The sequence below is a fragment of the Parasteatoda tepidariorum genome, chromosome 12 (assembly GCF_982258835.1).
Source record: "Parasteatoda tepidariorum strain Cologne lab strain chromosome 12, Ptep-v5.0, whole genome shotgun sequence".
NCBI classification, from domain to species: domain Eukaryota; kingdom Metazoa; phylum Arthropoda; class Arachnida; order Araneae; family Theridiidae; genus Parasteatoda; species Parasteatoda tepidariorum.
The window spans coordinates 61,811,085-61,830,997 of NC_141766.1; the positions used below are offsets into that span (position 1 = coordinate 61,811,085).

Below are 19,913 nucleotides of genomic sequence, written 5' to 3' on the forward strand. Positions count from 1 at the left end.
AAGAATTCCTTTGAGTTATTTGGAGGGGAAACTAATTTCTAGACGAGACTAATTCTAGTTTTTTTCTTTCTTTTTGCTACAGTTAAGATTAATTGTGATTTGAATTCCAAAGTGTTGTAAGAATTCTTCAAGGAATTCTTAAACGAAGAAAAAAAGAATTAAAATTAGTAACACGGGTTTATGGTATCTTGCTCTTTAGAGAATATACATAAAAACAATATAACACATTCATATTAATAATATAAATAATATTTTATACTGGTAACTTAACATTATAAGATTAATAAGTAATTAATTACTGTATAATCCATAGAATATAGTATATAATGTAATTAGATTCTAGACGAGACTAATTCTGGTTTTTATTTTTTTGCTGTTATAGTTAATATTAATTGTGATTTGAATTTCAAAGTTTTGAGCAAATTTTTAAAAAAATTCTAAAACGAGGCAAAAAAATTTTAAATTGGTAACACGGGTTTCTGAATGTCTTGCTCTTTGAAGAACATACGGAAAAAACAATATAACACATTAATATTAATAATATTATTAATATAAATATTATTTAATGCTAGCAACTCAATATTATAAGTATAACTAATAATTAGTAACTATATAATACATGGAATATAGTATGAAATATAATTAGTTTCTAGACGAGACTAATGCTAATTATTTTCTTTCTTTTACAGTTAAGATTAATTGTGATTTGATTTCAAATGTGCAATTCTACTTCTTTAAGGAATTCTTAAATGAGGGGGGAAAGAATTCGTATTGGTAACAAGCGTTTTTTGTGTCTTGCACTTTGGAAAATATTCATAAAGAGTCATTTAACACAATACTTGTTCATATTGATAATATAAATATTATTTACTATTGGTAACTTAATATAATAAGTATAATTAATAATTAGTAATTGTATAATATATAGCATAAGTTATATACTATAATAAGCAACTTAACAATTAATAACTAATAGTGATTCAAAACACGTAAAAAAATAATTAAAATTGGTAACAGTCGTTTCTTGTGACTTTTTTTTAGAGATTATATGTGAAAAAAAATTTAACAATACATTTATTCACCTTAATAAGGTAAATATTCTTTTATATTAGTAATTTAGGATTACAAGTAATAATTAGTAACTATGTAATATAGTATATAATTTACAATGCATAGTATATAATTTAATAAGTGACTTAGTAATTATTTAATATTAGTAACTTTTCCGAAAAAAGGAATTAAAATTGGTAAAATGGGCTTTTGGTGTCTCTTGCTTTTTAGAGAATAAACGTTAGGAAACCAATTTAACAATATACTTATTGTTTAAGTTGACAATAAAAATATTATTTGAAATTAATATAGCTTTGTATAAATCTACGAGTTTTTCTTTGTTTAAGCCGAAGATTGAAATTAAATAGTGATTTTAAAAACAATAATGTAAGTTGCTTCTCTAGGTTTTAGAGTTAAACTTTTAAAGAAAAAAATTGTGAATAATTTAAAAATCGATTGTTTAATTTTCAATGCAAAATTATGACTTACTAAAAATTAATGTATTTAAATTTTTCTAGAACAAACGTTTCTATTCTTTTAGTGACTATTAATGGAAATTAATAATAATAATGAAATGAATGGCCCACATTGCAGCATATTTAGGTTAGGAAAAGCTTATTTTTATTTTATTTATTAATTTTAATGTACGAGGGAGTGTTAAACACCTGACAATGAAATCTACATTGCAGAATAAATATTAAAAACTATTATATTTTTTTATATTACGTTCAAAATTATCAGGTTATACATATTTTAAAGTTATTGTGTTACTGGTTGAGAAACGCTTATGTCGTTAGATTATTTTTCTCTGTAAGTTTTTACAATATAAATGTTGAAGATTATCAAATAATGTGTCATATTCAAATAATGTTTTCTTAAACTTCTCACAATTCAGGCAACCATTTTTGAACTGTTCTAAACATTTTGTTTTGAGTTTATATTTATTCTTCATTTAAGATAATTCTAAATTTCTTCTTCTTGAATTTTATACCAATCCAGTCATATTAATAAAATTTGGTTATTTCAAGGGAATTCGTAGATAACTTCAAAATTAATATCCATTACAATCATGGAAATTTTCTTCAGTTTCATTTACGAGTATATTTATGTATTTTTTTAAATCTTTGCATATTATTTTGCCTTAAGCAATTAGCTTTCACAATTTAATTTGGCATTTGAGGATCTATTCTGAAACTTCCATAATTATACGCATTTTTCTGTTTCTAGACGACTGTTCTAATTTGAAACCTAGTATTTATGGTAGAAATCAAAACGAATCGGAAACTTTTGGGAAATTTCCTCAAGAATTCAGGTGAGATATTATTACTTTGAGTCGATTAGGAAGTATGGAATCGTTGGTATGTTGAAATATTTATATTTTTGTCGGTCAGTCAATATACCCCTCTCAAAGGAAACGAAAGGTAAGAAAATAATCTTCTCTCTACCCTTACCAGGGTATAACCTAGAAATCCTGGAATAGTATTTAAGAACTTCTAATAGTTTTCTTTTTTCTAAAAAAAGCTAAATATGCAAAAGAGATAAATATGAGTATAGTTGGATTGAGGTTTGAATCGAGATCACAAATTTGTCTGGAAACTCGAGTGTTTGAATTAAGGTGACTTTATAACATTGCTTACACAAGGTTGCATCTTCGTTTTAGAAATCTTTTCACTAGTTTCTACTGTCCAGATTATTTAGAGTCATGCTCGTTTGAAATTTGAAAATTTTCCATTACATAGATGGTATTCGTTATCTTTGAAGGGATCTCAAATGGTTATTTTCATTTTATATCTTCGGTCAAATCTTTTCTGTTTCATTTCTTTGCATATTCAGTAAAGAACCGTAGTCTTAATCGAAAAAAGTTTTTGAGACTTTATTTCAGTTTCCTTTATCTTTCCGGTGTTCCATTAGTTGAGGGAATTCAATAACCTGATTCATTTTTTTCTCGATAATTTTTATTCGATAAAATGTTCATTCGCCTTCAATTGTGCATTAAGTTTTTTTTCTCCATATTTCATTTATTTTCTGACTCTCCAATGTGAGACTTATTCCCTGCAATCAAGCCACAATTAGTACATTTTTCAAGCACATAATTCCCATGAATTACTTTACATAGTTATTGTAAACTTACTTTGATTATCTAATATATCCAATAAAATTTCATTTAAGCCATAATTTTTAAAAGTTTAAATTTAGATTATCCATTAAGGTATATAATCTGGAAGTTGTAAGTACGTTTTTCTCATTCTTAAAAACAGAAACAAAAAAACAAAATAAAAAATAATAATCTTTACTCATATTTTTAAGTTTTAACAGGTAATTTCCCTTTTAGATATATCTAGAGTATAAGTATTAGTCATATTATCAGACAAAATTCACTGGCCTATTATATTTATGAAAATTTCTGGTGTAACAAGGCGTTTTCACAAAATGCTTAGCTTACTTTTGTAGATCTGAGGATTTTATGTATGTATATATCTTTTAATAGATGAAAATATACATTATGTCGCATAAATTATAACTATTTATGACACAAGCTCTGATTGTGGAAATGAATTTATTATATTTCGAAATTCATAAATAATTTTGAGCATTTGAGGAAATTTTTGCTTTCAAATTTTATTATATTTAGGATCAAAGACATAAACTATTGTTGAATTAATTATTTTTAGGAAAGTAATTTAATTTCGTATATTCAACTTAAAATTCAATTCGATATTAATCAATATTGATAAAAATTCCTTTTACCTACATAAATGTATATTGAAAATATAAAAATGGGTTTTTATAATAATATATTGTATAAGTTTTATTAAAGTAAGTTTTATTGAAGTACATTTTTATAACTTTATTATATGTGATGAATGATTTATTATATGTGTGCAAATGAATGACTTAGCATAAAATAATTATATTTTCAAAATTATTGCACACATAACAGTAAATCATATACGAAATTAATGAAAAATATGTCAATTTTTTCACAAACGATGTGTGACTTTTGTTACATGACAATCTAAAAATGCATTCCACAATTGTTGTAATACCATCCTGTCAATGTTTTCTTCTGGTGCGTTCAATTAGTTCCTGCAGCATTTTTGGTATCTGTGGTTTATAAACAGTGTTTTTAATGTAACACTTTTAAAAGAATGCAATAAAGTACGAATACCTTGGTGGCTTTGGATAGCCACACGACCAAGACGTAGTTCATAAGCTACTGATGCTAAAAAGAATCCATTTGTGCAAGATTACACGGAAACAAATTTTATTAAAATCATTGTACTGTATAATAACAACATGTCTGGGAATAAAAAAAATTAGCCGAATAAATAATTTCTTATGCCATATTCTAAGGTATCATGATAAAATTACCAAGTTTTATCACAATTACCAAAATTTAACACACATTATAAAGCGTTATTTTACTGTAGATTTTACTGAAATCAATACCGAAGAGCTTCAGTAAAAATTACCGAGTTTTTTTTTTTTTTTTTTTGTTCTCATAGAGCCACAAACACGGTAAATTTTCAAAATTTTAATAGTTTTGACCATAATTTTTTCTTTAGTGCAGAAATCGTTCAGAGAGTAAAACTACAGAATGTGTTGAATGAACTTAATTACAGATTTTTCTTTAATTTTATGTTTCATTTATTTTGATATATGTAATAGTTTCGAATATATAATTAGTTAAAATCCTATCATTAATTTGCTGCAATTGCTTAAAAATAATCAATTTATAATAAAATTTTTAGAAAGATTTAAGCTTTCAAAGCCTTTTTAATTTTATTTAATATATAATATAACAATGTGAATCATTTAGTGAAGAATTAACACACTCAGCCGATGACCCTTAGTTTATCAGTTTAATTATTTGAAGAGAATAAGCTTAATAAAGTGTAAAATTACATTAACTCAAAGGTAGTATTATACACCGTAAAGCACCTAGATATTCGAATTAATTATTTGTAAGATACGCAAAGATTAATCTACTGTTGCATTAACTGTTTCAGGGTCTATCGATTGTTCTATATTTATAGCTTCATTACGGTTGCAGTAAATTGATTGAGGTTAAATTGTTTCCTCTGAATATTTGACTGCTAAGGTTTATCTTGCAAATGCATTATCATTTAAGCAGTAAAATTGTATTAATTTGATACTTAGCCATCATAGTTTTAATTTATTTGTTTTAAGAACAAACGATTATTTATTATAACTATTTTATGACTTAGTCAATCACGTGTTATAAATATTCTAATCGTAAAATCATTAAATAGATGATTTACATAAAAGTTGAAAAATATGAAAATGTAAAACTGAAATATATTACATTTTGAATGAAAATTTACTTAAAACAAGTATATGACAATACTGACTTCCAAGAAATGTTTAATAGCAAAAGTTTGCCCAAAATTTGTTTCCAAATAATATTTGATAACTAAATTTGTCTTGTTAAAGATTTTTATTCAAGCAGTAAGATTGTAGTAACTTGAATCTCAGCTATTATAATCTGAAGTTATTTGAATTACTAAAGGCTATTTATTAAAACTATTTTATTAGAAGTCTATCGAGTGTTATCAATATTTCAGTAATAAAATTTTTAATCATCAAGATAATGTTTTAAGAAATGCGAAAATGATTTAACAAAATCAAAGTTTAAAACTTTTTGATTTGTAGTTTTAAACTAATCAAGTTTTTTGTACTAACAAAAAACGTGATAGCAGACTTGTTAGTTTTACCTAGTGCAAAAATTAGCTGATATATATTTTTGAATATGCTTAATAACATAAAATGTCGACCTGTTTCTTAGATAAATTATATTTTTTCAAAATTACATACTTTCAAAAAAAATCGGTTCAATGTTAAACTGTAATGTGGGTAACTTGAACGGTACAGATTTGATGCAACCTTAATATGGTTTAACTACCATTTCTAACAGCTAAACTATTTCCACAAACTAAACCATAATATCTTATATCACTTACAATAATATATCAATAATTGACCATCAGAATTTATCCCATATTTATTCATATTATGATAAGCCGAATTCAATCGTGTTTTTGTTTTTTTTACTTAATTTAACATTAATTTGTGTCCCTTAAGGGGCATATATTTAATTTCCTTTTTTTATTTTTTTATTTCAAGAATCCTAAAAATGCACATCATGGTCCAGCCATTTGCGTCCATGAAACAAACTGCATAAGTTTCAAATAAAGTTACAAATTGTTTAATGCGCAAAAAATTATCTTGTGTTTGCAAATAATAATGTATTTTTTCAAGTAATATATATATATACGTATCTTTTTTTTTCAGAACGAAAAAGAGGTAGACAAACCTATACCCGATATCAAACACTTGAGTTGGAAAAGGAGTTCCATTTTAACCGTTATTTAACAAGAAGACGACGAATCGAAATAGCGCATGCACTTTGTCTTACAGAAAGGCAAATTAAAATCTGGTTTCAGAATCGTCGAATGAAATGGAAAAAAGAAAATAAAGCTAAACTGGAGGCTGGTTTGGCAATGGGTCCTACGCCACCAGAACTGACACATCTTGGTGAACATCCACAGCAGTGAATGCACATCAACAACTTTGGTCCACTCTGATTTTTTCATCAATCTATAGCCACTGAATTCAAACAGTACTTGGTCAGTAAATGTAAGCCAAGTCAGATTTCAATTGCAATATTGTTTGCTCTTATTATTTTCAGTTAATATCATATGTAAATGAAATGCATCTGTACTGACACTGAATGCGTGACTTGCAAGAAATGAGAATAAAAGTAGCAAATTTAAATATTTATTGATATAAAGTACAAAGAAATTAAGGCCCAGAAGTTGTCAATAGAAATTTTTCAATATTTGAAATTGAGAAGTTTAACAAAATAATAATCTGTTAAACTTATACAAATTCGTTGGATAGACAATACAGGTTTTAATTTATCTTAAAGGGAAACTCACTTTTATTTCGATAAATTTATTTATTAATGAACTTAGAATTAAAGATTGGATTATGAAATCTGAACAACTGAATCAAAATAGCTAAATAAAAAAACATGTGGATAAAGATTTTTAACTTCTTTTATTTATTGTCACATCTTTTTTAAATCACCCTGTTTAAATTTTTTTGTGCAGTCACTCATAGCATCTCGCAACATTCAGTTTCGTAGATGCACTGAGCATACATCGTCATGTTATTCAGTTAATATCTGTTAAAAAGATTGTGTATTATAAATAACAATTGAAACAAAAGAATGTGCAATTGAACAGCTTAAAGAAATGACTTTATTCTGCTGAATATTGAAAGCCCTAATTTGCAATGAAGAAAGATTAAAGTTGAACTAATTCTTATAATACTTTTTGGGCTATCTTACAAGGAAGAGAACCTAAATTTCTGAGAAACTGGCTTTAGTCACGACAAAAAAATGTCGTATGAAATCTGAAATACTTTTAAAGTAAGAACACACCGTTTTTTGGGAAGTGTATATTACTGCATAATTTGAAACTCATTAATTGGTTGACATATTTTTGTGTTTATATGTGTCGTGCTTTCAATTTATAACTTAAAACAAATATTGGTGGAGCGTTTTATATTGTTACGTTTTTGTTTTTATCTTGTTAGTTTTTTTCCTTCAATTTATTTCAATGGTTTATTATTTTTTTTGCAAATTTATTTAACTGTCTCTAAATGATTTTAATAATATTTATTTAAAGAAAACTTTAATTTATTACTCTAAGATTTTAATGGTAGTTTTTTTTCTGTTATTATTAAGTTTAAATTTTGTTTTTCGTTCGAAATCTTTATAGTTTTGAAACACATTGCAATAGAAAAAAAAAATTAAATATATGCTTTGAAAAAGTTTTCCTTCAGCAATTTATGTTCATGATTGAAAGTATTCCTTTATTTGGGTTTATATTAAATATTAACACTAATATAAATGGAATGTAAGTATCATTTTCTTTTTAATGAATTGGAGTTGGTTAAGTACAAGTTATGAAATTTTAAAAATATTTTAACAGCATAACTTATTTATAGTGTAAATTCATTATTTTTTCATTGCATATATGGACTTAATTGCTCATTCCTATTTTAAAAAATATATATGTGTGTTGTAAATATTGTAGTAAAAACGATTTGACGGTGATTTTAGTTATACATGTATTGTTGTGATTATTTGTTCTTGTAAGTATTTGTCCTTTGCACGTTTTACTGCAAAAAGCATTCATAATTTAAAAGCATTTGAGAAGGATGTAATCTTTAAACTACATCCTAAAACTCAAAAATATTTTGATTTGGCAACTTTTTTTTTGATGCTTGCTTTGTACTCAATTAATAAAAACTATGTACCTTCTCATATTATTTAAATTATGAATACTGGTTTGCGTTCATTTACTATATATCATATCCGCTCAAAAAGCTAATTTTACCAATTTCGGAATGTAAATTACAAAAATTCTTGAAGCAAAAAACACATTTTAGTGTTCGAACTGATTGATAATTGATTTTTATCAGTGTAAAGGTTTGCAGTGATATTATTTTGTTTATTCAGTGATACAAATGCACCATTTTACTTCTGCGTGCTTGGATTAAAAAATTACTAAATTAAAAAAAATTTAGACAAGCATAATCGTAAATTTTGTTTTTTGAATTTCATTGAATGATTCATAATTAAAAATTTTAAAAATTTATCTTTTAGATTATCTTTAAATTTTTTTTCATACATTAAAATACGCTGTGAGAAAGTTCTCAACAAATGGTCAAATAACAATTTATTTAATTTTTTTTTTTTTACCATATTCAAACAATACAGTCAAGTAACCATAAATAAGATTGTATTCAAACTGTGATCTGTGAGAAAAGTCGTTTATTAACTGCTTTCACCTAATACTGTTAAGCAACCAGAATTTAATCAATTCAACTAGGCCCACCCATGAAGTCACTTAGATCCCTGCAACTGGGCACATATAATAGCAGAGAGGGCTAATCTGTCACTCTTATGACCGACAACTCAAAGGTTCAAGTCTAAGCATTGATATATCAATATTTCTAACATTCCATTTAACACATGAAGAGTCTCCAGTGTCCTGCACTCTCCAATTTGTGACCCTGAACTATTGATACGCTCATTCAAGCATCGATGGTATCACCATAAAACTGCTTAACACAAAAAAGTCAAGTAATTTCCTTCTCTTGACAGCCTGATAAATTAATAAATCACATTCCAAGGTTCATTTGATAAAACAACACTCAACCACAACCTAACTCCAATGCTCTTTACCTAGCAAAAAACTTAGCACAAATCTCAAGTTTTGAAACCATGAAGCAAAATCCGTATAGTTTTGTATTCATGTTTTTTTTTAACTATACTAGTTGTAAGCGGTTTCAAAACCGTAAATGATGCCTGTTATTTTACCGAATGAAAATTCTGACAGTGATAGACCAAATATACTAAAATCTAATACTTTTAAAAATTATTTTATTAATCTCAGAAAATTTAAAAACAATAAGAGCAGTTCATTTATAAATGGAAAACTGAAATGTAGCTCTTTCATACTTATATTTTTAGAAAATAATTAAAAAAAATTTAGTTAATTATTTATCTTCTACATTATGACTATTGTATAATGAAAATTAGTATATAAACTATTATTTTTCTCACCATGCATTCAATTTTTGAAATATATTTATATTATTAAAAAAATAAAAAAATAAAATAATGCATTTTGAAGTTTTCGTGACATCATCATCGAAACTTTAGATTATTAAAAATACATACACAAAGTGTATGATTAATTTAACATGTTCTTCCGATTTTGAGCTCTTTTTTATTCCTTCTTCTTTTATACTTTCTCGTGAGAAATACTCATACAATTTAAATTTTTCTCGTTTCTAAAAAAACGCATAATAGAATAAGGAGAAAATTCCAGACCTTCGAAACATTTCCAGAAAATCTGTGGTCACAGAAGTTAAATTTCATCAGAAGTCAATCAATCATCAAGTTGGCTCTTTAAAATTTTCTTTTTTCTTATAAATTTTTCCCAGGCAGAAGGAAACCTAAGCTTTCTATGCTTGACATGCTAAAGTCAAATTTAAACAGACGTTTAAAAAGCAAAGAATTAAAATGTATATCCATAACGAATAGTGAATGCTTTTCTTTCTCCTTTCATCTTAGTATGCAACAGTCCTTTTCAGATTCTCACAAAGGATTCCTAGAGTTATCTATTTCACTGTACCTGGAAGAAAAGGACAATAAGTTACATCCTTTGGCCCAGTTACAATGAAACTGAATTGTCAGATTGACGCAACCCCTCAGCACTCCCTAAAAGGTGAGAATGTCCAATTTCCCCTGACACCCTGCATGGTAGGGTGTAGAAAGTGAACCTTTCGTATCCGAATTTTTTACTCCTTTTCCGAGTTAGTTTAAAGGTTGGAAAAAGGATTTCAAATAACTGTATGTGTCTAAGTAAATCAATATTTTAGTAAAGCACTCATTATATATTCATTTTTTGTTAAAAGTCGAGTTTTTCGTCGCATTTAAATCAACTACAAAGCTGCAGGTTGGAAAAAGTAAAATACCTTGCATATGTTGTAAACAGATTACTTATAATTTGATTAAAATTTAATACTGTTTTATAACAAATCTGCTTAACTCTTTGATGTAGGTGGGTGTCCCTTTTGTACAGATTTTCTTTTCTATTTTTTTCAGACGCTCTAATTACAACCAAAAATATGTTTTGGTAATTTTTTTTTATTGTGAAGACAGTGTGATAGAAAAGTAGGGGGAACTTTATTTTTTCACTCATATTCAAATATTTATCAATACTTGATTTCGCGAATCAAAGAAATTTTAATAATGAATAACTATTTCACTTAGATCTAAATAACTGCAACAAAGCGTAAATTTTAAAAATTATTGTTTGGATGTCGTGCATGGAAGATTTTACCTATAGTGCAAAAAAAGACACCAGTGTATCATCCTGTATTTTATAACCCTATATTATTAAAATGCTAAATATAATATTTTTCTTGTATTTTGACCTTAATTAATACAAAATAATGAAAAAGTATGAAATAAAAAAGTATGAAGAAGTATAAAAATTTTGCTATAAAGGGTTAATATCAAGATCTTTCATGTAACTGTAATTTTTTAAATTTTACTTTATTTATTTTGTATTTTCTATGAGGTGGCCTATCTTATTTGAAGAACTTAGTAGAAGAATCAAATGAGTGACATTTTAAGAGTGGCTATAATCAGGGTAAGAAGAGCTAGTTTATGATAGGCTAAGACGGGGCTAATAATTATTTGCCTTTTTTTCATTTACCACTACTTAATTTAAAATAAGAGTCATGCAAGCTGAAAAATCAAACTAATGTGGATTAGTTATATTCAAATTAAAGGAAAGCAAAAGAACTTTGTTGCATTAAGCGTGCCCCATATTGATGCGACCACTTTATTTTCCCGGATTAATAAATACTCCGGAAAATGACACTTACCAGTTTTTCTACCAAGCTCTAAGGTTACGACCCGTTATCCGGTTCGAACAAAAATTTTGACTATGAAATTGGTTACTAAAATGCACTTTCTCTAAATAAACATACACTTTTTTCCTACAGAGTTTGAGAACATTTACAAGAGTGTGAAGGTTTTACAGTTTATTCATTTATTTATTTTTAGTTCACTGAAAAATTTAAGCACACCAAACTTTATGTAAACATATGAGGTACATTCTTACAGCATTATATCACACTGATATTTTTACTACATTTATGATTCATAATACTGCATTTTTAAACAGTAGTGTATTTTTAAGCAGAAGTTTAGATGATAATATTTTGTTATGCATGACAATAAAAACATTTTGAAACGAATCGTTCGCCAAAAAATAGTTATGAATACATTTTTCTGTTGGATTTTTTTTTTCAAATTTCTGTAAATTTAATAAAAGTGGTTAGGGAAAAATAAGATAAAAGATAAACAGCACATAATTAAAGATAAAAATCGCATAATTTTAAGAATTTTTAATGAAGAATTTTTTGTATAATCAGGATTTATTTGATAAAAGTTTAGTCTTTGTGGATTTTGCATCAGTTTTTCGGTATTTGGTTAACTACCATATGTAACGCACGTTTATAAGTACTTGCATTTCCCTTTTCTTTCTTTCCTTTCTTTTCAGAAACAAATTTCCAGTCTGCAGCTTTTATGTAGTTAGATTCAAATATTTAACAGTAAAACTGTTAAAGATCAGTAGCGCAAAACATACAATCATTAATATTTTTATTTTCTTATCACATTATAAATCATTTTTCTTGCGCTATTTTTCAAATGCTATAAAGACATATCATTGAATTATTAATATCGTGTACATTTATTTCCTACTGTGTATGTAGTTTTATTTTCAATTTTAAAATACTTATTTTCACTTACATTAAAGGTATAATGTACATATTTTGATCAAAATACAATGCATTTCATTATCTTTAAGTAATATATATCTCAAGAGAATGCAGAAAATATGCGAAGTATATTTCACAAAAAAGCACTTTTTTAAAGGTTTTCTTGTATTTGCTTTTATTATAATTTTATATTAGCTATTATTAAAAAAAGTTTTTTCTTCTCTGAGATAAATTTAAGTATCGCTGATACCATTTGTATAGGTTTTTTAAGTTTCGAAAATTAAAATGCAAATTTTATTGGAATTTTCTAAAAAATATTTTTAAAAAAAAATTAGGGACTTTTTGTATATGGTCATTTATCATCGTTTCATAATTAATTAAATAATAAATTATAAGTAAAAAATACCAGTTTCTTTATACTGAAATAAATTATATGTGCCCAAACTGTAAAAATATTTTTTGGATCCAACTAGAAAGTACTGGGACTGTAAAAGTAAAGCTATAAAGTACTGGGACTCAAGGTGTCGTTACATTTTACCGTAAAATTCATTTTTTCAGCAAAATTTAACCGAACAAAAAATCTGGTATACAGTGAAATCTACATGCAGTAATATTTACTATAAAATCACCGAATCTCTGTAATTAAATAAATATAACTGTAAATAGTGAAGTATAAAATTTTACAGTAAAAATGGATTTTACGATAAAATGTACCTGCACTTTATGCAGCATATTGATCAAGAATTTTTTCAGTGCATGGTAACATTTTTCAACTTAGTTAAGTTGTTATTATAAGTTATTCAAGAGTTCAAAATTATTAATATTAAAAAAAAAAAAACTATTCTTTTTGTTCATTGAGATAAATTCTAGGTATACTGGTTGAAATTTGACAACATAAAGTTCAAATATATTGCTCTCTTCTTGGGTTTTTATATTTCCTTTTTCTTTTCTTCTTTTTTTTTTTCAAGATTTAATTACTTATACCTAAGAGTAGCATAGTAAAGATTTAAAGTACAACACAATATAATTGATGCAGATGTTCAAAAGCCTTTGGCAATTTCCCACTGTGCCCATCTTATGTTATCTGACGCAAGTTGTCGTCTATCATCTTCCTATTCAATGTATTCCTTTTCTTTTATTTATCAAAGAAACCACAACAGATTCCCCCTTTTCTTCATTTCTGTCCAGGTGAAGTCACCTTCTTTGCGTTTCGAAACGCCCCTGTCAACGGGAGGGTTGGCCACTTTTTCAATGGTTGACGTAACACCTGCGGATTCCTATAGTTGAATAGAGTACTTTCTAAGTTAAGTTGCTGAATTTGCTGAACATTTACTTTTAGAAGAAAAAAGTGGGGTTTTGTTGTTTTAAAACAAGCAATGAAAATTTTCTAATATATACAATTTACTAAGCAGCTTAATTTTCTAGATTACACTAACTAGATTTTGCCTGGTTCAAGTGAATTAATAAAAATTTCCATGGTTTTTGTATATATTTTTTAAAAAAATACTGAAATTGAGAGAGTTTCTGAAATTTTTTCTTTTTTAATTTTACGTTTAAAAATAACTGGAAATCTAGCTGCGTGAAAAAGTGCTGCTTTGTTGTTTAAAAACCTGCAATAAAAAAAATTGGAAATGCTAGATTTTCCAATATGCCACGCAGTAAACAATTCCGGATCATATTACGGAATAAAAATCTGATGAAACGTAATTTTCACAGTAATAATTACCGAAATATCCACTCCAAATCATAAATCATACTGTAATTATTATGGTATAGTATATTATGGTATAATATTTTACGGTAAAAATGGATGTTACGGTAAAATGGATTTTACGGATGATGTGCCGGTATTTTATATCGTAATTTGACCTGGAATTTTTTACAGTGTACTAGATTTTGTTAGGTTCTTCTGGTTTAATCTAAAATCTACGGTGTTTTGGATATTTAAAAATCAGAAGAAAAAATCTGAAATTAAAAGAGATATTTTGCTCAGTTAATTGTCTGCTTAAGTATTTAAATATATACAACTGCTGAGTAATAAAGTTAGCCTCATTTAAAATTTATTTAAAGCTTTCTTGTAAGTGTTTAAAAATCTTTCAGTTTTTCATTCTATTCAAAATTTTCAGTTATTAAATTAATTAAAGAAATTGACATGAACATAAGAAGAATAGTCATTCTACATAAAAATTACCATTTAAGCACACGTGTTTCGAATGCTTAGATGAGGTATCCCTAGAGCTATTCTTTTAATGAACAATCCAAACAACAGGTTATCATTACTAACTTAGCAGATAATACACTGCAAACCATTTACACTGGAAGGTTACATTTTTGCTTTGGTGAGTGCAATCGACTGATTATAAATAAATAATATTGTAAATCCGGTGTTCCTTTTTATTTTCATTCTGATTTCTGCTAATTGAAATACAGTTTTACTATAAAGTATTCTTTGTTTCCATATGTCATATTAATAGTTTTAAAAATACATATAAATGTGATTATAAATTACAAAATTATTATGTAAAGTTGTGTTTTAATTTCTTTGTTGCAATATAAGAAGATGCATTTTTTTGTCTAAGATACAAATTTTACTTCACCACAAAATACGTATTTTTATACCTTCAATACGTCAAAAAATTCATTAGACTTTATTTTAAGTTTATTAATAACTAGTTAATAAATAAGCTCATAATGTAAATACACTAAAAAAACACTTCATTTGAGAAAAATGATGCAACAATTGCAGTGAAGCACATGCAATAAATTAAAATTTATCTAAAAGTATTTATTAGCCCTTTGACGCAGATGGGACACTGTCGTCTTTTATATATATATATATTTTTTTTTCTGATTCTCTAATTACAAGTAAAAATATATCTAGGTATTTTTTAATTACATAAAAAAAAAATTTAAAAGTTACTAAAAAATCTATTAGATTATCAGAATTATGTCTGTCCTAAAACATAAAATCCAAAGAGTTGTCACTAAAAAAATTTCATTCATATTCAAAATTTTTCCAATAATTGATTTTTTTTTAATTAAGGAAATTTCAATGACGAATAACTGTTTCTCTTAGAACTAAATAAATGCAAATTTGAAAATTTATTATTTTGAAGTGAGCCCTCTTTGGCAGATTTTACCTTTAACGCAGAAAAAACAATGGCGTTTCATATTGTATTTCATAACCATGAATTATTGAATTGCTAAATATAATATTTTTCCTTCATTTGACCTTTATTAATACAAAATAATGAAAAAATTTTTAATAAAAAGGTTTGATAAAAATTCTACGTCAAAGGGTTAAGAAGCTAAATTTCTACATAGGTAATAATTTTTTCAATATACAATTTTATTTTATCAGATTATCTGATTTTAAAAGAGTTTTATTACAAAAATTTCATAAAAAAATTAATTTTTGAAAATGCAAATTGGACTACGTAAAAAATAAGTAAAATTATATAAACTCGGTGAAAATTTGAAAAACAAATGTATAAAATTTATGGAAGTTTAAATTTGCTTAGTTCGCTGTAATGAGATTTTCCTCTTATGTAAATGATATTTTTTACCCAAATGTTCCTTTCAGCGCATTGTGAGTTACGCTGCGTGCTTAGGATTTCTGATGTTCTCATTTAGCTGCAAGTAGACAAGAAATCAACCTGGAATCTCGGCATGAAAATAATTATTCATGTTGATATCATTTCACATGTAGAATATAAAGTTGTATATCATTATTTAATGTTTTATTTCATGTGTCTTTAGTACAAGTGTGAAAAAATTAAAAAAAAGTGTGATAATATGACTTTACAGTAGTTTTTTTTTCTGCCCTGTAATAAATTCTTTGTCTAGTACAACTGCGTGTTTATTCCATTTCAATTTTTACCTATCAATTAATAAAACACCATATATCTACGACACCATCTATATATATATATATATATATAAGTTAAAAATGAAGATAAAACAAAGGAAAATTATGGACATATGAAAAAGGGGAGGGGGGAAATAATAAGGAAAGAAAAATAACAAACAACTGATTTATAAAAAATAAAAAAAAAAACTGAAATTTTTATTTATTTTTTTCTTTGCAACAAGATTGCCAGATTACAAAATATGAAAACAAAAGCGCAAATTGAGTGTAACTAGAGGAATTTAAAGTGCTGTTTTTACTGCATTGCTGAAGTGATTTGTTATGCTGTGCATTGATTTGTTAGTTACCAAGGATGGGCCCGAAATGGATGTCCGCAGGGTAATATTATACTGGATAATTTAAAAAGTTGAACATAAATAATTTTAGAAAATAAATAAATATTCATTTAAGAAAAAATCTAAAATAGAAAAGAGAAACATAAATTGCCTGTTTTGCAAATAATTTTAGCCACGGATTTGCCCGAAATGGATTTGCACATGGAAAATTTATATAAATTATCAAAGAAAAAAATTTTAGTAGATAATTTTAACACGGATTTGTCCGAAATGGATTTGCACATGGAAAAATTATAAAAATTAACAAAGAAAAATTACTTTAGTAGATAATTTTGGCCACGGATTTGCCCGAAATAGATTTGCTCATGGAAAAATTGTATAAATTAATAAATAAATTTTTAGTAAATAATTTCACCCATGGATTTGTCCGAAATGGATTTGCACATGGAAAAATTAATTTTTCTTAACTTTCTTCGAGTTTTCCTGTATTTATTCATTTTGCTGTAATATATATATATATATATATATATATATATATATATATATATATATATATATATATATATATATATATATATATATATATATATATATATATATATATATATATATATATATATAAACTGAAATACTCACCAAAATTTAGGAATGTACCAAGTATTTCAAGAAAGAAACGATTTGAGTTCAACAAAAGTAACAGATTAATTATTCACCATTTCAAAAATATTTCAGTGTTTCTGCGGAACGAATTATTGAATTGTTTGATGAATAAGAAAAAAAGTAATAAAATTTTTATTACTTAAAATTGAATTTCATAAATGTCATAAATTATCTACATTTAATCTTTACTATACCACGATAAAAATATATCTATAAATCAAAATATTTTTTTAAAAAATAATATTAGTAATTTTCATGTATACCTAAATAAAAACTGATAAATCAAAATACCCTATAAAATCATGAATAATGTCCATACTGCTAAACGATTATGGGATAACAGATAAATTTTGCCTTTAACTGATTTTTTTATGTGGTGTCCTATACTTGAACCTGGAGAAAAATATATCACCGAGAGAGATAAATCACTTGACTGAAATGATTCTTGGAATTTATCATCAAACGAAAAGGGGACATTTTTCATACACTTATTCCGTAAAAATAAAGATTAATCTAGATTAAAGTTAGTTAATATTTGATTAAAGATAGATGGAATTTAATTACTACTTTTTAATAAAATTTTAAAAATCATCACATATTTATTTGCTAACTTTATCCGTGTTAGCAAAGAAATGTGTAACACAATTTAAATTTTTATTATGTGGTATTTCAAATAAATATCTTATCTTAGAATATTCAAATAGTCATTAAGTAGAAATAGAGGGACTCGTATGACACACTTTAAATGTATTTAAAATAATAGAAACTAAATCTCCTCGTTAAAAATATTTGGATTAAATTTATTTGAAAAGTACACACTATAAAAAAAAAACAGCATGTCTCGGGGCATTGCTGTCAATGCTAAGAACTTGGGCTCTGTCTTCACAATGTATATCGCTCGTGGCAACTCAACTTCAAATTAATGAGTGGTGCCAGCTGGTCTCATAAGAAAAGGCAGTCGGTGCTCACAACTGACCTTTTTATTTTTTATAACCTGAGTCGACCAGTCGACCCAATTCTGAGTATATGGTTACCAATGTTCAACTCCGGAGCCTTGTAATTTTGAACCCAATCCAGAAGACAAGGGAACTCTTGGGTCAAGCATTGGAGGAAATTTGACTCTAGGAGGACTTTTTAATGAAACTAATCGCATTTGCGTTACATTGATAGGAAAATCACGAAAATGTTCCACGGTTAGCCAGAAGACAAGGGGACTCTAGCCCATGATCCGTCAACCAATGATAATGTCTGCACTGTGATCTTTACGAGCCGGATGTGGAATTTGTATTGACCAGTCATCGCTGGAGTTTGAACCCAAGTTATCTCATTGGGAGGCGAGCGCTCTGGTCCCTGAGCCACCACGGCTCCTACTGATCTCGTTTTATCTCATTTTATAACCGTCGTCTAGCAGCTGACCCAGTTTTTGAGTTTACGACTGCTACTGTTCAACTCCTCACCCTTAAAGTTACTAACCCAATCCAGAAGACAGGGGAACTCCTGGATAAAATATTATGAGAAATTTGAATTCGTGAAGGACTTTCTGATAGAATTAACGCGTATTTACGCTACATTGAATGGAAAACCACGAAAACCTCCACGGTAAGCCTGACGGCAAGGAAACTCTAACCCATGATCCGTCTACTACTGAGGATAGTTTCGTCAGCATTGTAGTCGGAGCGAGCCGGTTGCGGAATTTGTATCGACCAACCACGGCTGGGATTCGAACCCGGTTCATCTCATTAGAAGGCAAACGCTCTAAGCCACCACGGTTCTCTACAGATCTCATTGTCACTATCACGTGTCGTGGACTTCGAAATTCTGAAGCCTTAATTTCCATGATCCATTTGGGAGTGCTCCACTTTATAAAGTGAAATAAGAAAAATCTTGCAGTTTGCTTTATTAAATCATTTATAAGTTTGAATATTAGATAACAGTTTATTAAAATTACAATTTCTCCTTTATTGAAAAGTTAAATATGTTACACTTTAAATGAGCGAGGAATTGAGCATTTAAAAGTATTAATAGCTATATTTAGAAATGTCTTATTGTCTGATTGACTCATTGTCATCATGTTTATTCAAAACAAATGCAGTACTGAACTCAAAACTGAAAATTTTAAAAATGTAGCTTACACTGTAAAAAAATCCAGACATAAAATATCTGCCCTTTGGGTTCATCATCTATAAAATCTACCTAACAGTAAAATCCATTTTTACCGTAAGATCGTAATATTTATTTAAATATAGTGATTCAATGATTTTACGGAAATTATTACTGTAATAATTGCGGTAAATCAGATTTTTTTTTATTCCGTAATATGTTCCGGAAAATGGATTTTACGATAAAAAGTAGTGGTACTCCGAGTGCCGGTATTTTTTACCGTTATTTGATCCAGAATTTTTTGCAAAGTATGGAGTTAAGATTTTTTAAACGCGCATGTTGTCAGAACTTTAATAGAAAATATTTGATTTGAAATCAGTAGGTTGTGCTTAATTTTATTCATCATATTAGTTGTATTCATATTTAATATTCTTTTAAAAGGAACTTATTAAAGTTAAATAATAGTTAGTGATAGTACTTACGGAAGTACGGTAATAGTTAGTGAA

General features: G+C 26.8%; 1 protein-coding gene across 4 annotated transcripts in view; it reads left to right on the forward strand.

Moving 5' to 3' along the window:
• The window catches only part of LOC107447498 (uncharacterized), a 223,141-nt gene extending 206,848 nt beyond the window's left edge, over nt 1-16,293 (forward strand). For 2 of the 4 annotated variants that reach the window (XM_071187995.2, XM_021148682.4), the window contains 2 exons: nt 2,278-2,362; nt 6,364-16,293. In XM_071187995.2, the coding sequence (XP_071044096.1) occupies nt 2,278-2,362; nt 6,364-6,379 (101 nt within the window). In that variant the 3' untranslated portion in view covers nt 6,380-16,293. The remainder of the gene's footprint in view (nt 1-2,277; nt 2,363-6,363) is intronic. The other 2 variants (XM_043039821.3, XM_016062429.4) reach the window with 1 other exon arrangement.
• Nucleotides 16,294-19,913: the final 3,620 nt, after the last annotated feature.